General features: G+C 43.3%; 1 protein-coding gene across 3 annotated transcripts in view; it reads left to right on the top strand.

Moving 5' to 3' along the window:
* The window catches only part of slc8a3 (solute carrier family 8 member 3), a 96,519-nt gene extending 72,380 nt beyond the window's left edge, over positions 1-24,139 (top strand). Inside the window, exons 1-6 of one of the 3 annotated variants that reach the window (XM_068579818.1) lie at positions 9,754-9,900; positions 16,377-16,394; positions 18,534-18,658; positions 18,996-19,095; positions 21,782-22,051; positions 22,860-24,139. In XM_068579818.1, coding sequence (XP_068435919.1) covers positions 9,765-9,900; positions 16,377-16,394; positions 18,534-18,658; positions 18,996-19,095; positions 21,782-22,051; positions 22,860-23,236 — 1,026 coding nt within the window. In that variant the 5' untranslated portion in view covers positions 9,754-9,764 and the 3' untranslated portion in view covers positions 23,237-24,139. Of the gene's footprint in view, positions 1-9,753; positions 9,901-16,376; positions 16,395-18,533; positions 18,659-18,995; positions 19,096-21,781; positions 22,052-22,859 lie in introns of those variants that run through there. The other 2 variants (XM_068579815.1, XM_068579816.1) reach the window with 2 other exon arrangements.
* The last annotated feature ends 2,828 nt before the right edge of the window (positions 24,140-26,967 follow it).

Genomic DNA, 26,967 nt, shown 5'->3' with positions numbered 1-26,967 from the left:
TTATAATCTACCGGCTCCGTGGGGTCGAACACACTCTCTCACCTCTGGGGAGCTCCCGTCTGTTCAAAAGACTCAAGTGCTCAATCCCGGGCCTGGAGGAACTCTAAATGGCTGGTATTGAATCAATTAGCTACCTAATTGGGCCGAGATAAAGACCCTATTTTCTTATCGCCGGCCCACCAGTCATTACCGACGGCACTCGGGATCTCCCAGTGGATGTGCCAGTAGGCCGTCGCCAAGCCGCCGATGGTTTTGGAAATCTCCCTGTAATCCAGGAAGGAGGTAGCGTGTCTGTGTGTGACGTAGACACAGAAGTGAAGACTGGAAAACACCAAATAACGATTCAGTGGAACCAATCGTTTGTCACTAACTTCAATTTTCACTTTATTTCAAGCACTTTCAATACAATAATTCTAGATATTATCAGATTACTTATTCATGTAAATTAAACTTAAAGTGATGAGTTGAATAAATGTATAGCTGGGAGTTCAAGCACCTGATAACATTAAGTTTATAAAAGAACATGAGCGAAAAATGGTGCAATTATGTCACAGATAAATGGCCTCACTGTATTTCTTTACCTTATGGAAAATGATTTCTCCCTGCTTTTTTATTATAGTTTTGCTACTATGGTATTGTTTTTGTTTCTTTATTGATAGTTGTGTTTGTTTTTCTTTTCCTTCTTTTTCTCCTCGTTTCTATACTTGAATAGTAAGAAAAGAAGTATACTGTTAGCCACATGCATAGAAGCTGAAACACTGAAATATATATATGTGAGATTTTGAAGACTAATAAAATATTAATTTAAAAAAATTAAAAGAACATGAACGGCCATTAGCAGACTTCCCATCATGCATTGTTTGAGTGGAAAAACTCTGAAGCCACAAGTCTTTATTTTAGTTTGAAGATAAAAGACGGACATGATTGAAACTTGCGGATTAATACTTATCACATATAGGTTAAAAATAGTTGTAGTTGTGTCTTAATATTAATGAAAACCACCACGAGGACTTTAGCTAGTCCTCGTGGTGTTGAGCTAGTTTTATATTTTCACAACTCATGGTACGACTTTTAATTAAATACTGAACTTTAGTTCAGTTAACTTACATCTTTTGAGCAAGTGAAGGTCAAATGCTCCGATAAAAAGGTTTAAAAGAATAAAGTCTGGTATCTGCGGCTGTCGCAGGAATGTAATAAACACCAACTCATTCCTGTTCTTTATGATCAAGATGTTCTTGCTTGGTTCAACTACTTTTCAATGCTACTTTCATTGTAAAAGATTTAGAAAAACTGGGCTAGTATCATTTAAAAAAACACAAATAAGACTATTGCTGCTTTTCTCTAATCCCAGCTTTCAGCTTCAAACATTCACCGTGCAGAAATGTAGCGGCAGTAAAGGACAACACAACCGACAAGGAATTAGTTTGTTCAGCATCATTTTGACCTCAGTCAGCTTGTCTGGAGGACAGAACAGGCGGTCTGGAGGACAATGTCTACTTTAGCTTTTCCAGAAACTCCCTCCCTCCTTTGTTGTGTTTTTTATGTTCTGACTGATTAAAACCTCGACTGCAGCAGCCGTACTGTATCTGGGTGGGTGGGGTTGGATTACGCTGCCGCTTGCTCGGTTGTACAGTGGAACCTCCCACAGCAACACCAGCATGTAAGGACACATCTGTTACCCCGAGTCCCCTGGGAAAGGTATGCCGGGAGAGTATTTTTACCATTTGAACAGACAGCGAAGCAGAGAGGGATCCAGTGCAATCTTCTTAAGGACAGATAGGAAGTGATACTTTGGATTAAATGTCATTTGCAGATCAACTGACACATTTCACTTGGGTCTAAATTTAATTCAATTCAGTATGGGCCTTGTTAAATGAGGGCTTATGCCTTCATATGCGTGGTGGTACAAAGGAACCGCCCACAAAGCAGTTATTATTACAAACTAATGACACACAGGAGCCAGTAATCTGCTAATACCTGCCGTTTTAACGGTCTCGCGGCGCGTGTACCATCGGGTTCCCGGAGGCTCGCCGAGCTCTGCCCTCGTTTGGGCAAACCGAAGCGGCGAGAGCTCGTCGCAGTGAGCGATGGGCAACAGCTGTCGCTCCCCGCAGGAGCCGCAACCTCGACACCTCCTGGCAGACGATTCAGGGACGTGACCCCGAAGACCTCGCTGTGTTTTGTAAACACACAGCTCAGTTTAGGAAGAGCGGAAGAAGACGGCGGCGGGATGGACGGTGACAGTGGATTGACTTTGAAAACTTCAGAAGATATCTGGAAAGTTTAGCAAAAGTGTCCGTATTCAATTTCACATCTCATGACACAGATATATGATTTCTACACTGAAAAATCTAGATATGAAACCAGTGAAGATGTTGATTCACATTTAAATTCAGTTAAAACAGAAGAACATCCCATAAAATTCAGTTTAAAATAAGCAGCAGGGGGGGGAAATGAACGTCTCTCATCGTTGTTGCTTTGTGTGTTCGTCTTTTGATCGTTAACTTGGTTCATCTTCGTGTCAGATTTGACTTCAGATATGAATGAATTAACACGAGCGGTGCTTCAATTCACTGATTATGAACCACAATCTGGAGTTACAGTGAATGAAACCTGGAGGGTTTTTTTGGAATGCGTTAAAAAATGTGCACACACAGCAGCGATACACAACTCACCCGGGTGCAACACGTAAATAGCACTTCAAACGGAGTCAATTAGCATCGATGGAAATACAATTCAGTGCTTTGAGTATTGCGGATTTCTCACAATGACTGCCTTGACATTTGAGATCAAGCTGTGAATATTTCTGATTCTCTCGTCCTAATTGCCGCAGATCCGTGTTGCACACCTGCCTCCTGAACTTGCATCAGTCCTGGTGGGGGGTCGGCAGTTTGCTCCCAGTCAAAAAGTCTGTTAAATCCCTTCTCTGTTGTCAGCAAAGTGTCCGGATTCCTTCTCCGGCTTATTTTAAAAGTGCACAGGGCCCTCTTTGAATACAGATGACACAATTAATACTGAAATCTGAGAGGGATTACCTTAATATGTCAAGAGACTTCCAAAATTAGAGTGGTGTGACACTGATGCTATTCCCTCTGCAAGAAGTGGATTTAAGTAAAGATTATTATGTAACGGTAACATACGCGCCAGAGGACTGTGTGTCACTGGTGACCTGCCGGATTCAGTCCGTGAGTCTGAGGTGCGGGTTTGTTTGTGCGCGTGAGTCTGTGTTTGGGGAACATGTGTAAATGTCTGGAGACAAAACACGTCTGATTTCCACCGCCTGCTTTTCTTTGACCTCTTATCTGTCTCCAGTCAAAGCCTACACATTGCACTGGGTTTGGATATGGCGGCAAGGGATACAGGCAGATGGGTGTTCACCTTCCCGCCTGCTCCGAACAGCCACGGCACAAATGTCACGACTCAGAGGGCCGTCGGTTGCCTCAGTACCACGGAGAAATCACACTGGCACGGATGAATAGATTTAATTCAAATGGGAGCCCGGCGCTATTCATGCATTCGCAGACCCCGACTTCATTAAAGCTCCACTTCTTTCAGGGGTCACAGGGAGGAATGTCAGAGGCAAGGTGTGACATGATAATGAAGGTTATGAAGTGTTAATGCACTTTCTACATTACTTCCATGGGCTTCCTTTTGATTGGAAAATCATTTAAAAGTTTGGAAGTTGAGTTATTAAAGTTGAAATCCTTCAGATTTCAGTGTTGGGTTGATTTGGTGACATCTGTGACAAGCAAACTCCAACCATTTGAATAAAGGTGATGCTCAATAATCGTCCCTCCTCGAGTAGCTTTGCGCACGATAGCAAGGAGAGAGTTGGTTAGCTTGCTGAGGATTTGGAGGTTGTTTCATTACTCTCTCCAATATTCAAAAACTTATTTGCCCACGAGGAAATGCTGAATATTACCTTGTGATGAACGATTGCAGTCAGCGCTAACGTGGTCAGGAACACGTCGCGTCTCTTGTAGCTCCTTCACAATTAAGGTCACCGTTTTGCAGCAGTAAGACTTTCTCTTGTTAGCATTAGCAAGAAATGAATCCAGCTCTGTTGTTGTGTAACGAGAAATGCACTTTAAGATGGATGTCTGACATAAAGTTTGTCTGCGTAAGACGCATAAGTTACTTTCCTGTGAGGGCTTCTTGCCAATACATAATGTATTCACATTAAATGGCCATTGCAGTAAGAACAGCCATTCAAATAAAAGAAATTCAGATAACTTATAACCTCTTCTTGGGCATCAATACTTTTGAAAGGAATAGTTGTCACTTGTTCTGCAGTATCATTCCATACAGAGAAGATATACCAGATGCTTTTTCACCCTCTGCGAGCGCTGAGCTTCCTGTCAGAGCCGCATTGATTGTATCAACATGCAATTAAATGGTAATTCAGTGATGCGGCGTTATTGTGGGAAGCAGTGCACGAGCGGCCCCTTTAATTATCCCTGATTGTGATTATAACGTTGTCGTGCATCTTTATCTTTATTTGCATTGTTTGCCCAACTTTCCATGAATCGAGCCGGCGGTGGAACTGCAGCGTGCGCTTGCGGCCCCGCCTCCCGAGGGCGGAGGTCAGCGCCGACTTCTCCTGCTGTGATTGCCGCGGCGTCGCGCAGTAGTTTGGTGTAGGATGTCGGACGACGTGTTTGTCATTTGCTGCGTTTGTCTTCTTTCTTCAAGGACAGAGCCTTAAGGGCAGCGCTACTTTAGCCGTCGCCGCTGCTGCGTGCTTATCCACATCGGGCTGGTGCTGTCAGCTGATAGGAGGGTCACAGGGGCAGCGGCGGACAGGGAATGGCATTACAAGGTTGCCGTATTTTTATCAAGTTACATTCGTCCCTCTGCTCCAAATCGTAGTGAAGCTGCTTTTAAAACAAATGCGTCTCAGTCCCTGCCGCCTCTTTCCGTCCCAGATTGGGGTCACAGTTGAAGGACGGCCTTCTCCGCTCAGCAAGTGACACAAGCGTTCACGCCTTCAGAGCATCTCCCCGCCGCCGCCGCCGTCGGCATCGACGTGGCTGCGGAGTCACCGATTGTTGTCTAGTAACAGTTACCATGGATGCCACGCTCTTGTTGGGGTGGGGGGGGCATAAGTGTAATGGATTCAAATTGAACTGTTGAATTTGGAGCTGGGAGAGGCCGAGACGGAAAAGATGGGGGAGGCGGACGGCTGAGGGAGGAGGGGAGCGACGGAAATAGAATCAAAAATAAATAAATAAAAAAGACGGAGAGCTGGAGAGAAACAGACACAGTCAACCAAAGAGACAATGAGCCACAGATAGAGAGGAGAGAGATGGAGGAGAGGAGGAGGAGGAAGAGGGTAGAGGGGGAGGGGTGGAGGCGCTCTGAAAGCCCTCGCCATCTGTGACGAGGAGCTGGAAGAGCAGTAATTGTTCCTGAGAGGTGTGTGGGGGCTGTTCTCAGCAAGGAGATATGGATGAGCCGCGCCGCTACCTGCCGTGCCGGCGGCACGCTACAGCGTTGAGAATGTCTTCACGCACGGGCGAGGGCCAGCACGGGCGCTCACCTCCTATGTGGGCTCTCATTAATGTCGATGTCGGTAATGACCTTCTCAAATCCCCCTCTCCCTCCTCCCCTCGCCCCCGAGAATAACTTTGTTCCACGATGACACACCTCACGCTCGATGGAGGGGCGAGTCAGGTGCTTTAGCATTTTTCTCACAGCGGTGGAAGTCCATCTCTTTCACGCCGGACAGCTCCCCGTGATGGTCTGATTTATTTGGACCAGAATAGATTGTTGCTGGGTGGCTCAGCAGTCGCCTCGGATGTGTGAATGGGAGTGTTTGCGGTTGTTCGTCTGTGTTGCTGTGAACAGCCGTGGATGGATAACTGAATGGGAGATCAGAGACTCAATCTTACGTGACTGGTAGCATTTCTTGTTGGACGCTCGGTTATAATGAGTGATGTCCTGATCACATTTATTAAACTAGTTACACCGGAGTCCATGCAAGCCTCATTTCCCATAAATCCTTTGTTCGTGAAGACAAGTTGGATCCAGGATCCAGTAAAGGACGTAGCCACTAACAATGCAACTAATGTATAGAGAGGTTTTTCTATACGTAGGCGGCCATTTTCTTCATCCGCAGACCGAAAACTGTACCTGAAGAACTAGCATCAGCCTCAGCTGTACTTTGTGTTTAGTGCGAATAGCTAATATTAGCATGCTAACATGCAAAGTTACAGCAGTAAACATGTTAAACATTAGACCTGCTTACATCAAATGTTGTGTTAATGTCAAATGTTAGCATTTTCAGTGGGACTATGCTAGCAGACGTACTGGTGTTAGCGTTTAGCTCTGTTTGGGAGTGTCGCTCCGTTGTAGGAGGGGCGAAGGGCTTTTGTCTGTGCCAGGCGCTTGCTGTCTCATAATCTGTCCATATGACAGCGCTAAGTGGGTAAAAGGAGGAATAAATGAGTTTATTGCCCTTCATACCCTTTTTTTCTTTTCCGAGAACAGTCACATGAAGGTCACCGTTCAATATTTCCAGAAGAAACCGCAGATGAAAAGCGCTTATGATTGTGTCAACAAAAGACTTACATTGCTTAATCATTTGTTTTAATTTTGTGTTAATTCCGGAGGATGTCCCATTTAGGAACAAGATTCTTTAAATACACATGATAAAATATTCATATGCAGGCTGTCTCATACCCAGAGGGCAAGACATGAAAGTATTAACACACACAAAAAAAAGTTACTTCCACTGCTGCTCTCTGTGGAACATGGATAATATTGTTGAAGTTATTAATGTTGCGTATGATAAGTGGATATTGAGAGCTTCCGAAGGATCCTTGGGGCTCTGTCTCTGTGAGAAGCCAGTGAGACGGCTCCGAGTCGGCCGTGGCTCCGTCGGTCGGCGCGCCCTCGGCCGAGCGGGGCTGTTAATCAGGGCTCAGGGTTGCCGGTGATGTCAGCGCGGTGGCCAACGAGCGAGAGACGCCTCCCTCCTCCGTGAACTCAGCACACCGTGTGTTTACGTGTGTGTCTGTGTAAGAAGATATATGAGAGAAGAAAACTGTAAGACAAATGAAAGAGAAAAGCTACGATAATAAAGACATTTTTGCTAGTGATGCTGTGAAATACTTTGTGGCCGTGGCCGGCAGTTCAAATTAAGTTCATTTGACATTGGACACAAGTTAGTGGAAGTCCTCACAAGCATAGTGATACTAATGGTCTGTGGAAGATGTATTCACATCCTTCACTTCAAGGGAAGATTTGACACATTTTACGTTGTTGTCCAACAGTTGATAGTAAATGTTGTTAATTGCAATTCATACAGTCCAGAACATCCTCTGCCCTCATATGATGGGATGCCATTTCCAATACTGTGATAGTACGCGATACAAGCAAAGAGAACGAGGAAGTTCTGTGTATTTAGCGGTATCAAGAGCTCCTGTAGTTCTTACTCGCAGGATGCGGGAAGAAAGGTTTTAAAGCTGCAAGCTCAGCTTCTTTTTTCACCAATTTAACACTTTTTGCTTCAGTCGACTACATTTAACACTGATTGGACGTCCACATAAAAGCTGGCTGAAAGAGCCAATGCAAAAAAAACATGCCGGTGCTGCATTTAAGGACAGAAATATGTTTTAATGTATTCATATTTCACTCAGTTTGAAATCATTAACAAGAGGTAGAGTTGGATGGGACACTGTCAAACACTGGGAATTATGTCATGAAAGTCACTATGTGGTCAATTTAAGGCGAAATCCAGAAAATTATGATGTTAATCAAGAAATAATGCCTCATATTTTATTACCTGCTCACGTGTTTTGAATGAAAAATCTGCAAACTAACTAACAGCAGTATTTAAGATTAGTTCTGAGCTTCTTCCCACCACTGCTCAAAGTGTTTGTGTGTGAAAACTCTCACCATGTTGGTGAGTAAGCAGTGGACTTGTGAACTGTGTAAATACGTGTCTTTATTGTGTTTGTGTGTGTGTGTGTCACCGAGTGTGTATTTGTGTGTTCGGCCCGGTCTGATGGCGTTATCAGGGTTGGTAATCTGCGATGTAATTGCCTGCTGCTGACACGGCGGTGATGCTGATATGGCTGCAGAATAAACAGACTGTTAACAAGTAGAGGGAGCTCGTCTCCACTTGATCCGCACGGTGCAGCGTGACATCTGGACTCGACGAATCAGAGCGAGGAGGAGCGAGAGCGATGCATTAAAAACAGCAGAGGAATATGGAGGCAGAGAGAAGAGGGGAGTGACGCTGGTGAAAGACAGAGAGGTGGGAAAAGGCGATGAGGGGGACGGTGGAGAGGAACGTGTGCTGTTGGGAAGTTTCCCTCAGTTGCTTTTTTACTCAAAATATAATCATTTCACCAACTGCTGCTGAAAATGTATTGTTTAATCACTCTGCTTTCTACAAGCCTCGGTCAAATTGCACCCCGGTAAACCCAATCACATTCAAACAAGAGCTCATTTGCAGTAACGGCAACCACGCACGCGACCACACGTTCATGCATCGATGCAGACAAAGCCTCACGAACATTTGAGCGCCGTGCTGCATTCCCGCCTCCTATAGGGCGGAAACTGTGGCCGCCAAAGGGTGGGGACATTTTATGTGGAAGGACCAACCGACAGAGCGAGGTCACAAAAAAAAAAAAAGAAAAATTGAAATCCTTTCTATTAGTTAATTGCGTGTTGTGTTAAAAAAGATGAGAGTTGCACATGCCCAGTACCTACGGGGCAGGATGTGCAGATCGGGTAGCAAGTGACACATTTGTTGTTGTTGTTGTTGTTGTTGTTGTTCCAGTGTACCATGAATGAGCTGATAAATGAGTCAACCACCAAGTTAACCAAAGATGATGGACTCACTGGAATGTTCACACATGTCAGTGATTAATTTGGGGATATCAAGTCTGAGCCAATGCATTGATAACTATGTTGATGATTAATTATTTGAGTAAATTACAAAGCAAAAATGCGTTTTATTTCATTGTATAATGAATATATGTGTGTTTGTTTATCATACAACAAATAAATCACCGATAGCCACTTAACATGGGTGTTAATTATTTTTCTTCTATTTTCTGAAATAAAAATAATCGATTAATCCTTAAAATATTCAGCAGATTATTGAAAATATTTTTGAATTGAAGTATTAGCTGACCAGAACGTTTATCTACCTTGAAAATCATTCTTTTGGGACAATTTGACGACAATAAATTGCTATAAAACAGAAGGTAAACTGGAAAGTTTCCGGTATTGTTTTATTATTCTGATATTTTGGGGCATTTTATACCTGTTATTAATAGTTTGACAGCAGATAAATGACGGGGGGGGGAGACGAAGACATGCATTAGGGAATGCAACTGCAAAACAACACAAAATATAAAGGAATGAGTGGAGAAGTAGAAAGATATGTGAGAGATAGTGGCGCACAGAGACAGGGACAGATAAAAGAAATGAGATAGAAGCTGGGAAAGGATTATTGGAGAGATTCAGAGTGAAACGAAAGGCCGTGGAGGAAGAACCACCAGGGATTCAAGCAGGAATAGGGAGAGGAGGAACAAGACTCTGGTTAATATGAGAACTGTCCCATGTGAAATGAAGCATATGGGCCGATTAGGAGCGTCTCTTGTAAGTCCAGAGGCAGGCTGTCTGGGGTTTGAAGGCTTTCCTCAACCAGCCGTCATCAAAGATGCAGATTAAACCAAATATGGAACCTCATGGTGAAATGATTTCTTTTGGTCCTTCCTTAATAAAGTAACAGTTTATTTTGGGAAAACATGCGTCATTATTTTCTTACAGAGACTTTGATGAGAAGATCAATAACACTCTCGCGTCTGCACTGTAAAAATGGAACTACAGGCAGCGTCCAAAGACCGAAATTGGGGGAAACGGCCAGCTTGGCTTCTTCCAAAGGTAAAAAAAAAACGTATGCATTTCACTGTGTTACATCTTGTTTGTTTAATCCGGAAGTTTAAAAAGTGGTGCTTTGTCCAGCGCAGGGTCATTGTTGCTCGCTGTTTCCATGTTTCCAGTGTTTGTGCTATGCTAAGCTTGTTGATATATCACGGAGAGACATCAGAGTGGAGCCAATCTTTTCATCAAAGACACAGCAAAGCAGAAAGTTAATATTTCCCCCCCCCCAAAAAAATACTATTTCTTAAACTCAGAGGTCAAATTTTAAGATTGAACAGCAAAAAGAAAAGTTCTGAAAGAGATGAGATCCATGTGATCTTATTAGGAAAAACATATTTCAAAGATCTGTCTGTTGTATTATGAAAAATCTCAAAGTCATTTTTAAAGGCACTTTAGAATTAAAAGACGAGGACGAATCAAGCTTTTGGTCCGTTTGTTCTGGGAGAAAACAGGGATCTTATCCTGCTTTGTGAAGCAAAACTCAACTTGCACTCACTTCCAATATCCACAAATAAAGTGTTGTGACTTGTAGAAGCTGCCAATTTTCTTGGCAATGATTGTATTTGTTTACAGTAATCACCCTAATATCTCAAGATGAATGTGTCAGAGATTTATCGATGTCAAAACGCTGCACGTAGCGACTTTAATTAGCCCGGCAAGATTAAAAACACGACTTTTCATCCGTGAAAGACGTCCATCAGGATGCTCGAGCGAAATCATCCAGCATTCAGTTAAATTATCAGTTCATTCAGTCTAGCGGCGCTGCCTCAGAAGATGAAGTATGGCGTGTACTTAGCATTTTGACTCCTTCCGATTCCGTGCCGTCAGAAACATGGATAGAGCATAACAAGATGATGGACGCGTTACACCGCCTGCATATTGAAAGATAATAAAGGCGGCTGAAGCATTCGTCTTTGTCATGCCGTTTCTCTTCGACAGTGTGTGTATATGTGTGTGTGTGTGTGTGTGTGTGTGTGTTGAGTAGCAATGCAGGCCGGCGACGCCTGAAACGTTATTATTTAACACATCACTCTGAGCTGCAGGAAACACTCTGATTGGAAACAGTCTGGCTGCCAATATGGCTGTAGGTGTATGCACAGTCGGGTATAAATATCCTCATCCATGCATTTGTGTGTGTGTGTGTGTGTGTGTGTGTGTGTGTGTGTGTGCGTGCGTGTGTGTGCACATTATGGAGCGTGATGACTCATCACCAGTACAGTAGATTATGTATTTTTAATGAAGCTCCATGATTGGACTGTTGTGGAAAACAGAGACATCAGTCGTTCCTCTGTGTCTGCAGGTTTGTACCTCTTATATGCACACGTCACTTCTCCCGTTTCCTCGTTTATTATATCTACAAGTCGTTTCATCCCCCGAACCATCCATCTGTCCATCCCTTCATCCCTCTATCCTCCTCCCCTCCTCTATCGCCACACCTTTTCTGGTCAGCGTGACGTCACCCTTTGGTTCGTGAGCGGTCCTTCTGAAGCCTTGAGTTCGGCATGCTGGCCGTCGCCATCTTGGATTTTTTTTTTTGCATACCCTGCTTTGTCATCTATTTGACTCTAAATAGACCAGACCTCCTTTTTCCTGTGTTTGAGTGTTTTACCCTGTGTTTGAGTTGTTGTAGGAACCCCAAATTAATTCCAATACTTGTGTTTATTGTATGTGTTTGTTCAGCAAAGCCTTGGGAAAGAAATGTATAAAAAATCACAAAAAAAATCACTTTTAAAAGATATTTTGATCGTAATTATGAACATGCAGCATGATGTGAACCAGATTCCCAAAAAATGCCTCCTGGAGCAATTAATAAGACACCTTTTTAGAAAGATTAGGACCTAAAGAATCTTAATCTGCAACAAAACTCACAATAAAACAAAGCATTGGCCTGTTACGAAGGAGTTTCAGTCCAAAAAAAACCGTGTCGTTCGGTTTAAAAAAGGAAAAATTGCGTATTTTATGCCAAAAGATGGTTTGAATGGGGCATGCTGGGACTTAAAATGGGAGCAGGAGGATTTTCACGCACAGTTTCCAAACAGCTGCTTTCAATAATCCTTTTTTATGGATCAAAAGGGTTCTTATTGGAACCCTTTCTTTAAAAAAAAAGGGGTTCTTCAGTAGCAAATGGTTCTGGAGAGAACCCTAGCCCTTCAGGAAGAACACTTTTGGAGCCCGTCCACGGTCGCTCTGCTGCCAAACATGTGTGAAGCTCTGGCCCAGAGCGCCGCATCAGACTCCACTCCTCCATAACTCAGATTCCTCTCTCACCTCATGACATTATTTCTTCATCCCCTTCGATTCATCCTCTCCTTCCTCCACCAATATCTGCATCCTCGCATCTCTCAATCCATCATCCATCCATGTTGCTATTCTTCTTCCCCCTCTATAAATCTATTTACCGTCGCTCCGCTCTTCATCCCTCCGCATCGCACGCCGTCTTTAATATGTTTCCTACATTCTTGCATCCTCTATCACTTCTTCTGCCCTCTTGTATTTGACAATCCGCCCATCAGTCCATCCCTTTATCAATCCATAAATCCATTCGCGTTTCATCATTCATCTTTCCTGCAATCCCTCCATTACTTTCCTCTCCAACCCTCCTCTCCTTTCTCCACCAATCCCTCCATCCACCCGTTACTCCATCCATCAATAAATCCATTCTTCCTTTCACCATTCCCTGCATCCAGAAGAGTCTCCATTCTTCTGCACCTTTACACCCATCCCTCCATCTTTCCATCAATTCCTGCTTTCAAATGTCCTTCATTAATCCCCGCATCTCTATCCTTCCTTTCATCTGCACATCTACCATTCTTTTCATCCCTCTTTCCCTTATTCCAATCTCCACAATCTCATCCTTTCATGCCTCTTCCACATTCCTCCTCTCCTTCCTACACCAATCCCTCCATCCATATATATGTCCATCCATCGCTCCATAAATCCATTTAGCCAACTGCTCATTCCTTCCTTCCTTCCTTCCTTCCTGCATCCACCAGATTCTTCCCTTCTTCTCTACCTCTGTCTTCACATCACGTATACATGCAGCTCCAGGCGTAGGCCCACATCCACCTCGGGGCCTCGGCAAAAACCAGAATAGCCCGAATAAGTCAAATGATGATTCTGTCTTAATGAGCTGTGGAGAGAGAAGGCGTACATTAGCGGCTGTATTGACGCTGGGACTCGGAGCCCGGCCGTGTGTGTGTGTGTGTGTGTGTGTGTGTGTGTGTGTGTGTGTGTGTGTGTGTGTGTGTATGTGTGTGTGTGCGAGAGCCAAAAAAAAGGACTCACTCTTTTGTAACGAGACAGATCTGATTTGGCCGAGCGCGCAGGAGAACACGCTGATGATGACAACAGTTAAACACAGACACCCCACCCTACCCCTCCACTCTCTCACACACACACACACACACACACACACACACACACATACACACATAAACACGGTCCTCCACCCCTCCAATTACATCCCTTTGGTTAATCTTCCCTATCGCAATTGTACTGCCGGCAGAATGACAACCTTCTGGGTTGTGCGCGTGATCGGTATTATGAGTCGGCTTCTGCAACGCCTCTGTGTTTGTGTGTTTCTTTATCAGCACCGCGTGTGTCCTTTGTGTGTGTGCGTGTGTGCAAGTCTTTACGTGTTCAAGTTCACGTTCCACAGTCAGTCCCTTTGAGGCTTCACAAACGTGTCAAGCGTGTCTCCTCCTCGATCATCTTTTGGAGGCACATTGCTACATTTCTTAGCTTAGCTTAGCTTATTTGTGTGCCGATACCGGTATATGTTCGATGTGCTTGTGTTGTTTGGACTGTCTGCTCCTGTTTGTGCGTTTTCTATGCATTTATATGAACGTGTGTGTGTGTGTGTGTGTGTGTTTTCCGCTCCCTCGCCGGCCTTTACCAAATGACACGCCGTTATCGCTGACTGGGGTACGGCCACTCAGACTCACCACAGCTGGGTTTTACGCCACACTTGGCTCCGGCTCAGCACGGCTCGGCTAGTACTAATGATAATGAAGCAAGTCGCCCACAGCAATTAATGCACTCAGCTACTTACGATGATTAACTGTGGACTGCATTGGATTTAGGACGTTGATAAGCGGCCTCCGAACACAAACAGGTTAATTAGTATCTTTTTCTCGGTTGAAAAGGGGGTTTCAGAAGGAGTCGGACCGCTCGCGGAGGACGAGAACGGCTTCATTTTGTCCTTCAAACGCCTCCGATCCCTCTGAGGTGTGCACACTTGTCCAGGTTTTATGCACGCAGGGAGAAAATTAGGACGAAGCGTTGTCAATGTGAAATCTCTGGAGGCTGAAACGCACGTGAAGGCTTCCTCCTCGCTCTTCATCCACTTATGACGTGCCCTGTCATGTAATTATCTGCCTCGCCGGGTGACTTGTGGAGCCTCCTTTTATTCTTAATCATATCATTTAGTGACGGTTTACACTTTGCCGAAGGCGTCTGAGCGCGATGTGCTGTGTCACCGATCCGCTCTGCGACTCCGGCGTCGCAGATAAACAATCAGACGGAGTCGCCGTCAAAACGCAGAGAAAGCGGGCGTGGCGGTCCCGAGCGGCCGCGGGAGGCGCCCTCGTCGTCGTCGTTGTGCGTCGTGTGAAAGGTTCGTGCTCGGTTGTAACCGGATGATCAGCGGCCTCGTCCCCTGACGGATTCTCCGAAGACCGGATGTGACTGAGCGAAGGAATGAAAATGTGTTTCCCTCGATGAAGTGCTTCTTTTAATCACAACCTCAGGCTGCGCCAGTGAAAAGGTTATTTGTGTAGCTCAATGTCACGTGCAACGTCTTATGAGGCTTCTCATATCTAAGATGACGAGATAATATTTCTAGGAACCCATAAAGACAAGAGAAAAGCTGGAAGAAACCTCAAAATGAGGCCTCGTCCTCCTTGGACGCGTTTAAAGGTCCCTAAAAACCTTCAAGTCAACACACGATTAGAAAGAATGGGTCCAATAATAATGAAGCAAGTCTAATATCAGAAATCGGATAAAACTGAAATTAATTGGAGCGGTTGAATAAGCATGAAATCTCCCCGGCTGGAAGACAGGTCGTTCCTAAATATAAATATATCAAAAGTTATTTTTTATCCCAAGCCAGACCCCATGTAGTTATATTTCTCTTGTCGTGTTTCTTTTTCCGGGTTTATTTGTTCCTATTAGCGGCTTCAATGTCCACAATGTTCTGCTTGTCCCGTTCTGAGGCGATTTAGTGTAAGATTTGATCTCGCGTTGCATCATGTTCTTTTGTTCTTCATATATTTGAAAAATGGATCCCCAAAAAAAAAAAAGCATTACAAAGTGTGATATAATAAGTCCAAGGGAAATGAGTCACACGCCCCGTGGGGGTGTGTGTGTGTGTGTGTGTGTGTGTGTGTGTGTGTGTGTGTGTGTTTGTTTTTGTTTAACTTTTCTTACCACTACAAAGGAAACTTATAAATATATATATATATATATATATATATATATATATATATATATATATATATATATATATACCTATAAATATATATATATATATATATATATATATATATACCTATATATATATATATATATATATATATATACATATATATATATATATATATATATATATATATATATATATATATATATATATATATATATAGGTATATATGTATATGTCCATCTATATTATTTCATATTATGAAAGTAAATGTTTGTCCACTAGTCCAATCATTTCATCTTCTAAATCTCTCCAATCTTTTCAATTATTAATTCTTGAGTTTGGAAATAACATAGAGTGTATTAAGCTTATTAATAATAAATGTGCATATAATGAGTCTATTGGAGTTATTTAAAGACATCTGAGTCAGGTGATCCACTTGGTTTAAGTGATGTATGTTTTGCTTCTGACATTCACGGTTCGACTTCTTCAAACACATTATGTCTTTTTATTTTATATATTATGATACGGATAGAATACATGGGAGTTCAACGTTTTATATTAGTTTTGATAAAAGGCCAAGTTCTGACAAATGCATGCATTGGGCCACCAGTATTTCATGCTGGGCTAGTTAAATTAGGGTTAATCCGGGTGTCATCAGACAGCAGCTGGGAGTAATAAAGCTTTGAGTTAATGTCGGGCTCATAGCTGGAGATCATGATGCAGAATATCCCTCCGTTTTCTCTCTCTCTCTCTCTCTCTCTCTCTCTCTCTCTCTCTCTCTCTCTCTATCAGACATTTTTCTGCTTAATAAACCTTGATTGTGCCTTTTGTGGTCATAAAAAGATACCAAATACAAAATCTCACGTTCTTTTCACTCCCTCAGCCAAGTGAATGATCAGCGCTCCATATATTTCACCTCAGGGTCAAACACAGCCGTTCTCTGAGGTCATTACATTTCACTCCTCCTTTTCGCCCGAACATTTCTTCCATTTCTACTGTTCATCCTTCTTCTGTTTTCTCCCTCCTGCTCCTCCTCCTCTCCTCTCCTCCACAGCCCTGTTGTTAGCTGACGGTAAGCTGCCCATTCCCCCCTAAGCATCTCCACTAACCATCTTCTCCGTGTGTGTGTGTGTGTGTGTGTGTGTGTGTGTGTGCTGTGGTTTAAACATCAGCCCTGAATTTGAGGGTCTCGGTTGCATGCTGGGAAATCTCAGAGGATGACAGTTTAAAATGGTTTATTTTGCTGCCGATGAAGATTTTGAGTCATTACTCAGAGAGGTTTGATATAAATAAACCGCGTGCCGGCGCTGTTATCCTCCTCCAGTGTCACCGTAACAAACAACAGGCTCTTTCGCTGCTCTCTGCCGCACTTAATGATGGATTTTCACGCTAATCAGCGGGTTTAATTAATCGTAAATCCATAAATCATGTTCTCCAGTCAAGAGGAAGGCACAAACATTTGATAACCGTGAGATAAAAAAAAAAAAAAAAAAAGAAAATCCGCAGGTCCAAAATTAGAAATGCAATTACCTTTGTGGGATTGCGTTATTATTATTTTTTTTCCTACCTTCCTCGTCAAGGAAATTGTGTCATGTAGATGGTGCAGCGCGGAGCGGAGGAGCGGCTGGATAATCAATTTTTAAACATGAGCAGAAGAAGTCCTGTCAGGACTTGAGGGTGCACACTGTCTTGGTTGTGTAATTGATTTAGCTTAAAAGTGTGTGTGTGTGTGTGCCGGAACTCGTGCGCTGGTATATTATGCATGCCTCTGCACGTGTGTGTGTGTGTGTGTGTGTGTGTGTGTGTGCTTGCGGACACTCCCTCCTATCAAGGGGACCGGGCTGTGATCTTTAATGGCAACGTTAATATTTAATGGTAAGCGTGTTGTCAGCAAAGAGCAGCAGGCAGGGACTCGGGGCTCGTAGAAGAGATGACAAGGTCTCTGCGCCAGGTGGCTCGGTGGGGGTGTCACACACACACACACACACACACACACACACGGAGCGGGATGAGAGGCCCTTTGGATGCACAGCCGCTCCTTCTTGATAGAGTTTGACAGCCCAGAATTGATGTTATGGCGCTCTTTGTAGTGTGCGGCGCACTCAGGAGCTCCGTGAAGCATTGTGGCTTCTCTCTCCACAGCAGAGCCACCCAGGACTCGTCTGATAGGCCGATAGCGGGGACGGATCAGGTGCTGAGGAGTACTGACGTTGAATGGAAGGCCTTGAAAGTGCTTGATTTCACACCCTTATGTGTTGACATATAGCATTTAAAAGGTCATTTCACCCCAAATCACAAGAAGTGAGGGGGCACACATGTTCATTCGAGACCTTTGAAATAGTCCATTTGCTCTTTCTTTTCCTGGAGCTTTTTTAACCACAGTCTCCATCAGCCGCTGGAGTTTGCTCAGACGTCAGCAGATCCATCCTGGTGACAACGGAGCAAACTCCATCCGCTGATGGAGATCATGAGAAAAGGAGGCTCTGGGAAAAACGATAAAAACCTTTTTACCTCCCTACATTCATGAGAACTAGTGACAGAAAAAATGCTGCATGTCTATAATAAACCTACTTCTTTGAAAGTATAGTCGTATACAAATAGTTGTTCAGCTTCTGTGTCCACTGAAAAAGATGTCAGCGAGAAAAAGAAGTCTCTGACATGAACACAGGAGGTTACAGACGGCCGCCTCAAAACAAATGGGAAGATTTGTATGTTTGTATTTTTAAGACTTTTTTAGAATTAAGTATTTCTTAAGTCAAGCGCTCTTTATGACGTTTTAGGAACATAAAAGTCATTATAAACTCCGGCACTTAGATAAAAATAGATCAATGGGGAATGGGAAAAAAAAACCTGAATATTTGCCTTTGTGGTGTTTTGTTGTTTTTTTGATCAGACATGCAAGTTTGTCTAACCTTTAACTAACAAAGTTGGGAGACCACTTTGCACAGATTGAGTGTGACAGACGTGACTGCATAAAATACTCCATACAAAACAAATCTTGTCTCTCCGTAACGCCTGAACTTCGTAAAGGCTGAATACATTCAAAGTGATACCGGCGAGGCAGCCCTCTGATGTTTTGTTTGTATGCTGTGAAGTACAACGCAACATGCTAATCAGCTGAGCAGCCTCATATTTTGACAGCCATCTTTCCTCACTGTGATTCCTTTTTTTTTTTGTTATTTGTGTGCTCCCTCTCGCCCTCCCTGCTCAGACGTAGCAGACAGGAAGGTGTCATCAGACGAGGAGGAAGCCAGGCGGATCGCAGAGATGGGGAAACCGGTGCTGGGAGAACACGCCAAGCTGGAAGTCATTATTGAGGAATCCTACGAGTTTAAGGTGGGAAAGGTTACTCGGCAAACGCAGCCTGATTGTTGCTGCTGGAACCTGTGTTTTCCGTGCAATCAGACCGAGGACGCATACATATTTCTATTTTTAGCAGCTCCTCTTTAAAGGTCTGGTAACCCACAGTGATGCATGTCTGGAGATGTGGTTCATATGCATCTTCTCATACCCACCATGTTTGATTCTGGCGTGTGGTTTCAAGCCCATTCGGCTGTCTGGGTCTTGATGCCACTGCCATCATGTGGCGAAGCTCAAGTATTCTTTTTTTTTTTTTTTATAGTTTCAGCAGCCTGTGAACATGGATTTCATTCTTGTGTTGTTTCACACACAGAGCACAGTGGACAAGCTGATCAAGAAGACCAACCTGGCGCTGGTGGTGGGAACCAACTCCTGGAGAGACCAGTTCATGGAGGCCATTACGGTCAGCGCAGGTACTGTGAACACATCCTGCTCTGACGCACACAAACACACTAGACACCTTCACTGTGTCCTCACATCAACAGCGTATTAGCTTTAGTCATGGATCTTTTTTTATAATGTAATATCGTTTTTCGGTTGTGTATTTGAAGCCCAGTCAAACTAAAGGTGACCCCTGGTTGGATAGTTTTACTTTAAATGGTCTTACTGTCCTTTATTTACATATTTTGAAATAATTTATTTTGGGAAATTTGGGTCCTGCCAACATGATGAGTAGCCACTGTTACTGTGTGCAAAAATATGAAAATTATTCTATTTCATTCACAAGTTTAAAATATTTAAATGGGATTTTTCTCATTTTTGTAAACTGCATTTATTCACCATTGAATTTAGTGTTTAACCTTATCTTGAATATAGGTGATGTGTATTTTTTTTTACTTTTAAGAGCTTCATTTTTTGGAACGTTTAAATATCCCACAGTCTAAATGCTAATTTGGAGACTTTTTTTTTTTTAAAGGGGATGTGTTATGGAAAAACTCACCTTTACATTTAGGGATCTGAAGTACTCACTAACAATCATTCAACAAGCCATTCAGATGTGTCTCCCCCTCCGATGTCACAAGTAGGCTCATTATAATACAGCAATAGGCTTGAGAATTACCTTTGCAAAGGTGCACCAAGTCAGTGATAGCAGACGGGGCTTTTTTAAGAGACAGGCGCTAAAATGAGGCGTTATCGAACAGAGACAGACAGCATGAGATCAAATACTGTGTTTTTTTACATTAAGGTATATAAACATGTTAAATTTGTAACAAAAAATACAAATATGAACCTGAAAAGCAGCATAATATGTCCCCTCTAAAGGAATAATGTGTCTTTTATTCACTTTCTTTCTTTATGCTAAGCTAACTTTCTACTGGCGGTAGCTTCCTCTTTAATAGACGTAGATATGTGAGCGTTATCCATCTTCTCATCTAACTCGTAGCATATTGAAAATTGTCGTCTCAAAATATTGGCTGCCACCGACTTCAACGCCAAAAAAATGTTGGCGTCAGTGTGAGCCTTCGAGAACTCATTTAAACTGGAATCCTGCCGGAAAGAAAAAGCTCTTGAAGCTCTGGAATAATCTCATGTGCGTTAGGAGAAAACTCATCCATCATGTCGGGCGACAGCGGCATCAGATCAGCCTGCAGTGCAGTCACAGCCGCAGTACGGCGGGCACCGTGATGGCCCCGCTTCGTCACTTTGGAGCTGAAATATTTAATCCAGCGGCGCTCTTTATTTTTTCATGATCCACCCCGTGGCTGAAAAATGCATGCGGCTCACATGGCATGACATTTTGAATCAGCACACTGTCCCTCCTGTCGGACTGAGCGTCCTGTGAGCGGCTGAGGGACGCAGAGGACGCCTCCCTCCTCCATCTGAGGACGGTGACCATTTACATTTACATATGCAGCTTTTTGCAAGATGACACTTTCATGAAGTGCACGGGGAGCGCGGGTCACTTTGACAGGATAAATGGCTGGTGTGGTGCTGAATCTGTGACCTTTAGTTCTCGGGGAAGTCTCCCTTTGAATAAAATACGCCCTAAAAATCCATGTTACATGCAAATTCTGTACAATAAACCATTATCAGTAGAGGTGGGAGAAAAAATCGATAAAGCACAGTATCGCGATATTTTGCGTGGCGATATTGTATCGATACATGGAAGCAGTATCAATCTTTTATTTAATCAATTCTAAACGTTTTGGTCCTAGAATAGTAAAATCAATATATTTTTGTTGACAAAGTTTTCCTTTGGGGACAATTCACGCTTGAAAAAAATGTAACAAATCACATTATATCGCAATACTCAATGTATCGCGATAATATCGTATCGGGACTGAAGTATCGTGACGATATTGTATCGTGGGACCTCTGGTGATTCCCGCCCTTAATTATCAGATGTACAGTGTTGTAGTGGCGAGCACTGTCAGGTCACAGCAGGAAGGGCCTTCTGTGTGGAGTTTGCACGTTCTCCTGTCCAAAAACAAGCAAATTAGGTTAATTGGAAGCTCTGAATTGCCTGTAGGTGTAAATATGAGTGTCTGTGTCTAATCGTAGTGCACAAGATGTGCAGCGTCACACATGAATCACGCTGCGACTTTCACTGCCAGTTCAACTTCAAAATGTTTCCCTAAGATTTAATACTTCTTTCACGGTGCTTAATCACCACGATCTCGCTTCCCCCCCCCCAATTGTATGTGTAAATGAGGAAGAAATGATAACCTCCTACCTGAAGCAAAATGAATACACGTACAGATTGTGTACATTGTTTTCTTATTATATACACAACACCTCAGGCTGATGTGACGTGAGGTCTGGCGTTGAAAAATAAGTCACTGTGCCATTTTAAGACAATGTTGTTCCCTCCCTCCTCCTCTCCGTCGCCGCTTATCTCCCTTATCGATCCTTAATCTCGCCAACGTTTTCCAACTCTGGCTCTTCATCCTCCTCCTCTTTGTGCTTCACCATTTGTCTTCCCCCCCTCTTCCTTGTCATATTCTCTTTTGCTTTTTCATCTTATTTATTTCTCTTTTTGTTTGCTCTCTCCCTCTCAATATTTACTTCCCCTCTGTCACCCTCTTCCTTATCTCTGCCCAAATATTCTGCTATATCCACTCACTCCTCCTCCTCCTCTTCCCCACTTCCTCCAAGCAGATGAGGATGAAGAGGACACGGGGGAAGAACGGCTGCCGTCCTGTTTCGACTACGTCATGCACTTCCTCACCGTCTTCTGGAAGGTCCTGTTCGCTTGCGTTCCTCCCACCGACTACATGAACGGCTGGGCCTGCTTCATCGTCTCCATCGTCATCATCGGCCTGCTCACGGCCGTCATCGGCGACCTGGCGTCTCACTTCGGCTGCACCATTGGCCTCAAGGACTCCGTCACCGCTGTGGTGTTTGTGGCACTTGGTACATCCGTCCCAGGTGAGAAGCAGGACGTGTCTTTGTCAATACAGTCAAGTTATGAATGTGAAAATATGTCCTCTGACGTTTTGTATGTTGGTGTTTTGACGGATTATAAGCTTCTTTGAGAGTTTTTGAGTAAAACGTGTGGCTTTGTGAGGTTTTGAGACTCTTTCCAACATGCTTTGTCATCAAGAAGGCTGATATCCTTATTTCCTCTAAACTGACATTTTCACCCGACAGGAACAATATGTCACCAAAAACTTTGGCTGCGTCAGCATTTTTGTTATTAAAGGTCCTATGTGCAGCATTAATAAATCATCAACTGCATTCATTTTGAAAATATAAATATAAACATTGCAACTCCCCCTCCCCCTCCCAAAAAAAAAGCGGTACAGAGAAGATTGCCGGCCTCCGTGGCCTCAATTTATAGTTTGAGTGACAGGTGGATTTGGCAGGAAATTGAACATTGGCTTCCAGCATGTTTATTTTCTTCAGGAAACTGAAAGATCTCGGAGGAGTGGTGTCGGGTAACAGGAATTGTGGGAGATGTAGTTTCTGACAAAACTAGACAAGAGCATAATCATGTTTAACGGCTTTGAAACCCATTTTTTTAATCTGCTGTGAGCGATGTATATACATTAAGTTTCATCAGCATCATGTGATATTATTATATGGTTATTTTAAATGAGACGTTTCTGGGTGTTTTGTTTTGTTCATTCTACCCCCTGTGGTTCAAAGTTGAAAAGATGACATCATGTATTTCTGTGCACCAATCACAGTTCAGGAACATTTGACTCCTCTTATTGACGCCGGTCTCTCTCTGCAGACACCTTTGCCAGTAAGGTATCGGCGGTCCAGGACACCTACGCGGACGCCTCCATCGGGAACGTGACCGGCAGCAACGCCGTCAACGTCTTCCTGGGTATCGGCTTGGCGTGGTCGGTGGCGGCCATCTACTGGCACATGAAAGGGAAGCCGTTCGTGGTGGAAGCCGGCTCGCTGGCCTTCTCCGTCACCCTCTTCACCATCTTCGCCTTCCTGGCCATCTCGGTGCTGCTTTACCGGCGCCGGGCCCACATCGGAGGAGAGCTGGGCGGGCCCCGGGGACACAGACTGGCCACGTCAGCCTTCCTCTTCGGCCTCTGGTTCCTTTACATCCTCTTCTCCAGTCTGGAGGCCTACTGTCATATAGAAGGCTTCTAAACCGAAAAAAAAACAACATGCAGGGGGTTCAAAGTACAACTTCAGAGGTAAAAGAGTGAATTCTCACTGTGGAATTTGGGTCAGTCTTGTATTGTAAGAAAGGACAGGAGAGGTAGACCCAGGGTTTTCCCAGACACCTCCCTCCCCCTCTCGCTCTCTCCCCCCTCAACCCCTTCTGTAAGGACGCTTGGAGGTGAGCATCCTGCCCTCTAGTGCCGACAGCTGAAGGAGAGCCGTCCTGAGCCTGTGCGAGTGTGCTTACAGTTGGGATTGAGTTACACACCCCCGAGTCCAGAAGATGCCGATGCCGGATGCCGGGGCGGTCCTGCATTCCACTGGAAGAGACTGCAGTCTAATATCCGGAGAGAGCTGAGTCAATCAGAGGTCTATATTTTTCTCAACATCTGGCGAGAACGACTTTTTCAACAACAAAAAAAGTATTTTGGGGATAAAAATGCAAAAAACTAAATAAAACAACAACAAAAAAATACAACACACACACACACACACAAAGAGGGAATAAAAGAACTATTTTCTGATCTTAAGGAATAGAAAGATGTGATATCGTAAATGGGAATATGTTGTTGAGTGACAGTGGGATGGAGTCATATTTATTTTTGTTTGCATAGTTTCCTAAGGAGCACTGCAGAGTTATCGGAAATCACACAAAGAGGAAGAAGAAGAAGAGGAAGAGGAGTGATAGTGTTCATACTGGCAGACGAATCACCATTAAAACAGGCGAGGAGGAAGAGGAGGACACAGTGAACACGGTCAAACTGCCCTGAACATTGCTTCCGTACTCTATACGTATCTATATATAATATATTTCCATATTTTCTGTATATTTTGAATATTTGTTTAAATGTGGTCACCTTCTGCTCTAACAGAGGTTTGCTGTGGCTCAGCGGGAGGGAAGGGGGAGGGGCGGGGGGGTCAAACTATATACTGGAACGATGTCTTTACATTTCTAAAAGTTATGTATCTTGCCTAGGTAAAAGTATGACATTGTATTTTATTTATTTACTGATATCTTGGTCTCACTCAAGTTTTCACCTTTTCAATCAGAAAAAAAAGAAGGAAAAAAAACTGTGTTGCTGCAGAGGTAAATTCAGAGGTATTTTTGTACTCTTCCTTCCATGCACTTTGCTGTATAGTTCTATTTATGGAGACTTCTACTTGTACACGTGCAAAAGGCCAATATCGAAGGTGTCACTATGGACTGGACAGAGTGCCTGTGGAGGGAGAGGCGCCTGCAGCCGCCCACACTGACCAACTCTTTGCTCAACTCAAGAGTTTCATCCTGAAATGGTGCGAGACCATTTTTAAAGATGCATTAATATATATTTATTTTGGCCACTTGGGGGCAGCAGAGCACAACATCTGCCATATAATGAACGTAGAGTCACGTCATGGTGTCAAGAGCTTTGACGTTTTGCGGAGTACCCGTATGTGCCAGCTAGCTTATGCATCTCATTAATCATGTTCCTCGATTACACTTGTTTTTTGTTTTGTTTTGTTTTTTTTGTTGTTTTTTTTACATATATGAGTATCTACAAAACCTTCATGATACCTTCAAATTAAGCAACAATGAATTTGCTACAATAGCATGAAACAAGCTATTGCCCCTACAAAACATTTGCCAGTGGGTTAGCTTTAACATTTTTCTAACGTTTTGCCTTAACCATAATATACACCAAGACTATCTTATGTCACTTTTAGTCTATTTAGCTTTAATTTCTACCGTCAAAAGTCGGCTAACTTTAACCAGTCAAGGTCAATGCTTAACCTGAACCATCTCACAAGAGTTTTGCAAACCGAGGGTTAGGAAAAGGCTTTCTGACGGCTAGCCCAGCTAGCCTGCAGACTGCAGCCTCATTCTGTCGAGCTAGTGACATTTAGCCCGCGCTTTACGGGAAAAGCATGTTCAATGCCACTGAAAACAGACTTATAGTTGTGTTATTATTGTTTACTTTAGCTGGCTTGTGTGTATTTACACATCCAGTAGACGCACAGCAGCGTTAGCATTCATTTGGAGTCAAGATACCTGATGAACGTTAGTCTGATTTTCACTTTTTTGTTTTGTTTCGTTGACTCCTGATGGAAATATCTGGCTCTTCAGCTGCTAAATGCTCCACTTTGGTCACAAGCTGGATGCATTGATTGTTTGGTGAAGGTAGCATACAGTAGAGATAGCTATGAATTGCTAAAAGATTATTTTATGGAAGTAAAGGGAACTGCAGACTTTTGGATTTTTTCAATTGGTGCAGCTTTAACAAAGAACAAGCTTTATTTTCTTGACATAAAATCACGTATTTCCATACAACTTTTACTTTTGCTCATCATGTAAAGAGTATATCATTTTGGATTGAAACTCTTCAGTGAAGAAGCAGGCGTGGGTGTCGTGAATATGAGAGTCGCCTGATACTGAATGCTGTTTAACACACGACTGGTGCTTTGTTTTTAAAAACAAGAGTTTAAAAAAAAAATTACACGTTTGAAACTCCCAAGAAAAATATATTTATTACTTAATTTGAATAAAAGTGTATGTTAATATATAATAAGTCAATTCTTGGCAAATTTTAAAATCACCCAAGAGATTACCAAAGAGGTGTGATGAAACATCTGTTTAAAAAAAAGTTTAAAAAAGAAAATCAAAAGTTAAAAAAAAAAGAAACAAAAAAAAAAAGAGTGACAGTAAAGTGGCAGTGACACTGTATTTCCACAAGGGGGATGTCAATCTCCAGTCCCTGTGGTCATCCCTTCTTCTATTTCTCTACGTAGCACTCTTCCTCCTCCTCCTCTTCCTCCTCAGTGTTCTTCCTTTGTGGTGGGCAGTGTTGTAAATATGTCTCGTGGCTGAATCGGCTGCCCTTTTCCTGGCCCTGGACCACACCTGCTCACCCCTATCCGTCTCTATCTCTCTAAAACACACTCTCACACACACACACACACACACACACACACACACACACACACACACACACACGCACACACACACACACACACACATTCAGAGGAGAGCTTGGGTCCACTGCTGCACAAGAGGGAGGACACTGGGCTGACTGTTCCATTCAGAGGCAACACAAAACCCACATTATGTACATAATTTTCCGTGTATGTTTACATAGACACAGTATAGGTGTCCTGAGGGAGGAGGGAGGGGGGGGGGCATGTCAACACAACTCACATCTCATTTTCTACACAACAGGATACCTGCAGTCGTTTCATCCGAGCCGGCAGTGTCAGTGTGGAAGTGTGACGTTTTCATCATCTTCTTTTTGGGGCTCACTTTGTCGTCCTTTTCCTTGTTTAAATAGTGTAATGATTGCAATGTCGAGCTCAGCAGGTGTTCATGATGTCAAGGAATTGCCAGGGGTCTTATGTTTTTGTTTTTATTTTTTATCTCCCTCTTCAGCGGCAATTGGTATCGTTCATTTGGTTGTATTCTTGATTTTCATCTGCTGGGGATGTGTTGCGCTGAACGTCGGCCAGTGTGTGTTTGTGTGCTGTGCATGTTGCCAGGCTGTGCATCCTCTTCGCACTGTGTGTGTGTGTGTGTGTGTGTGTGTGTGTGTGTGTGTGTGTGTGTGTGTGCGTACATACAGGGTTGTTCTTCACAGGGGCTCTAAATTGGTTCTGTCATTGTGTCTTATTAATACATGTATTAATTATATGAAAGATGAAACATATTTATCATACATGTCATCTCTAAAGGCACCAGTCTTTTTTTA

The sequence above is a fragment of the Clinocottus analis genome, unplaced genomic scaffold (genome assembly GCF_023055335.1).
Source record: "Clinocottus analis isolate CAN_PGR_092001 unplaced genomic scaffold, fCliAna1.0.p SCAF_17, whole genome shotgun sequence".
Lineage (NCBI taxonomy): Eukaryota > Metazoa > Chordata > Actinopteri > Perciformes > Cottidae > Clinocottus > Clinocottus analis.
The sequence above is the reverse complement of the archived record's forward strand: the minus strand, read 5'-3'. Positions and strand labels throughout refer to the sequence as shown.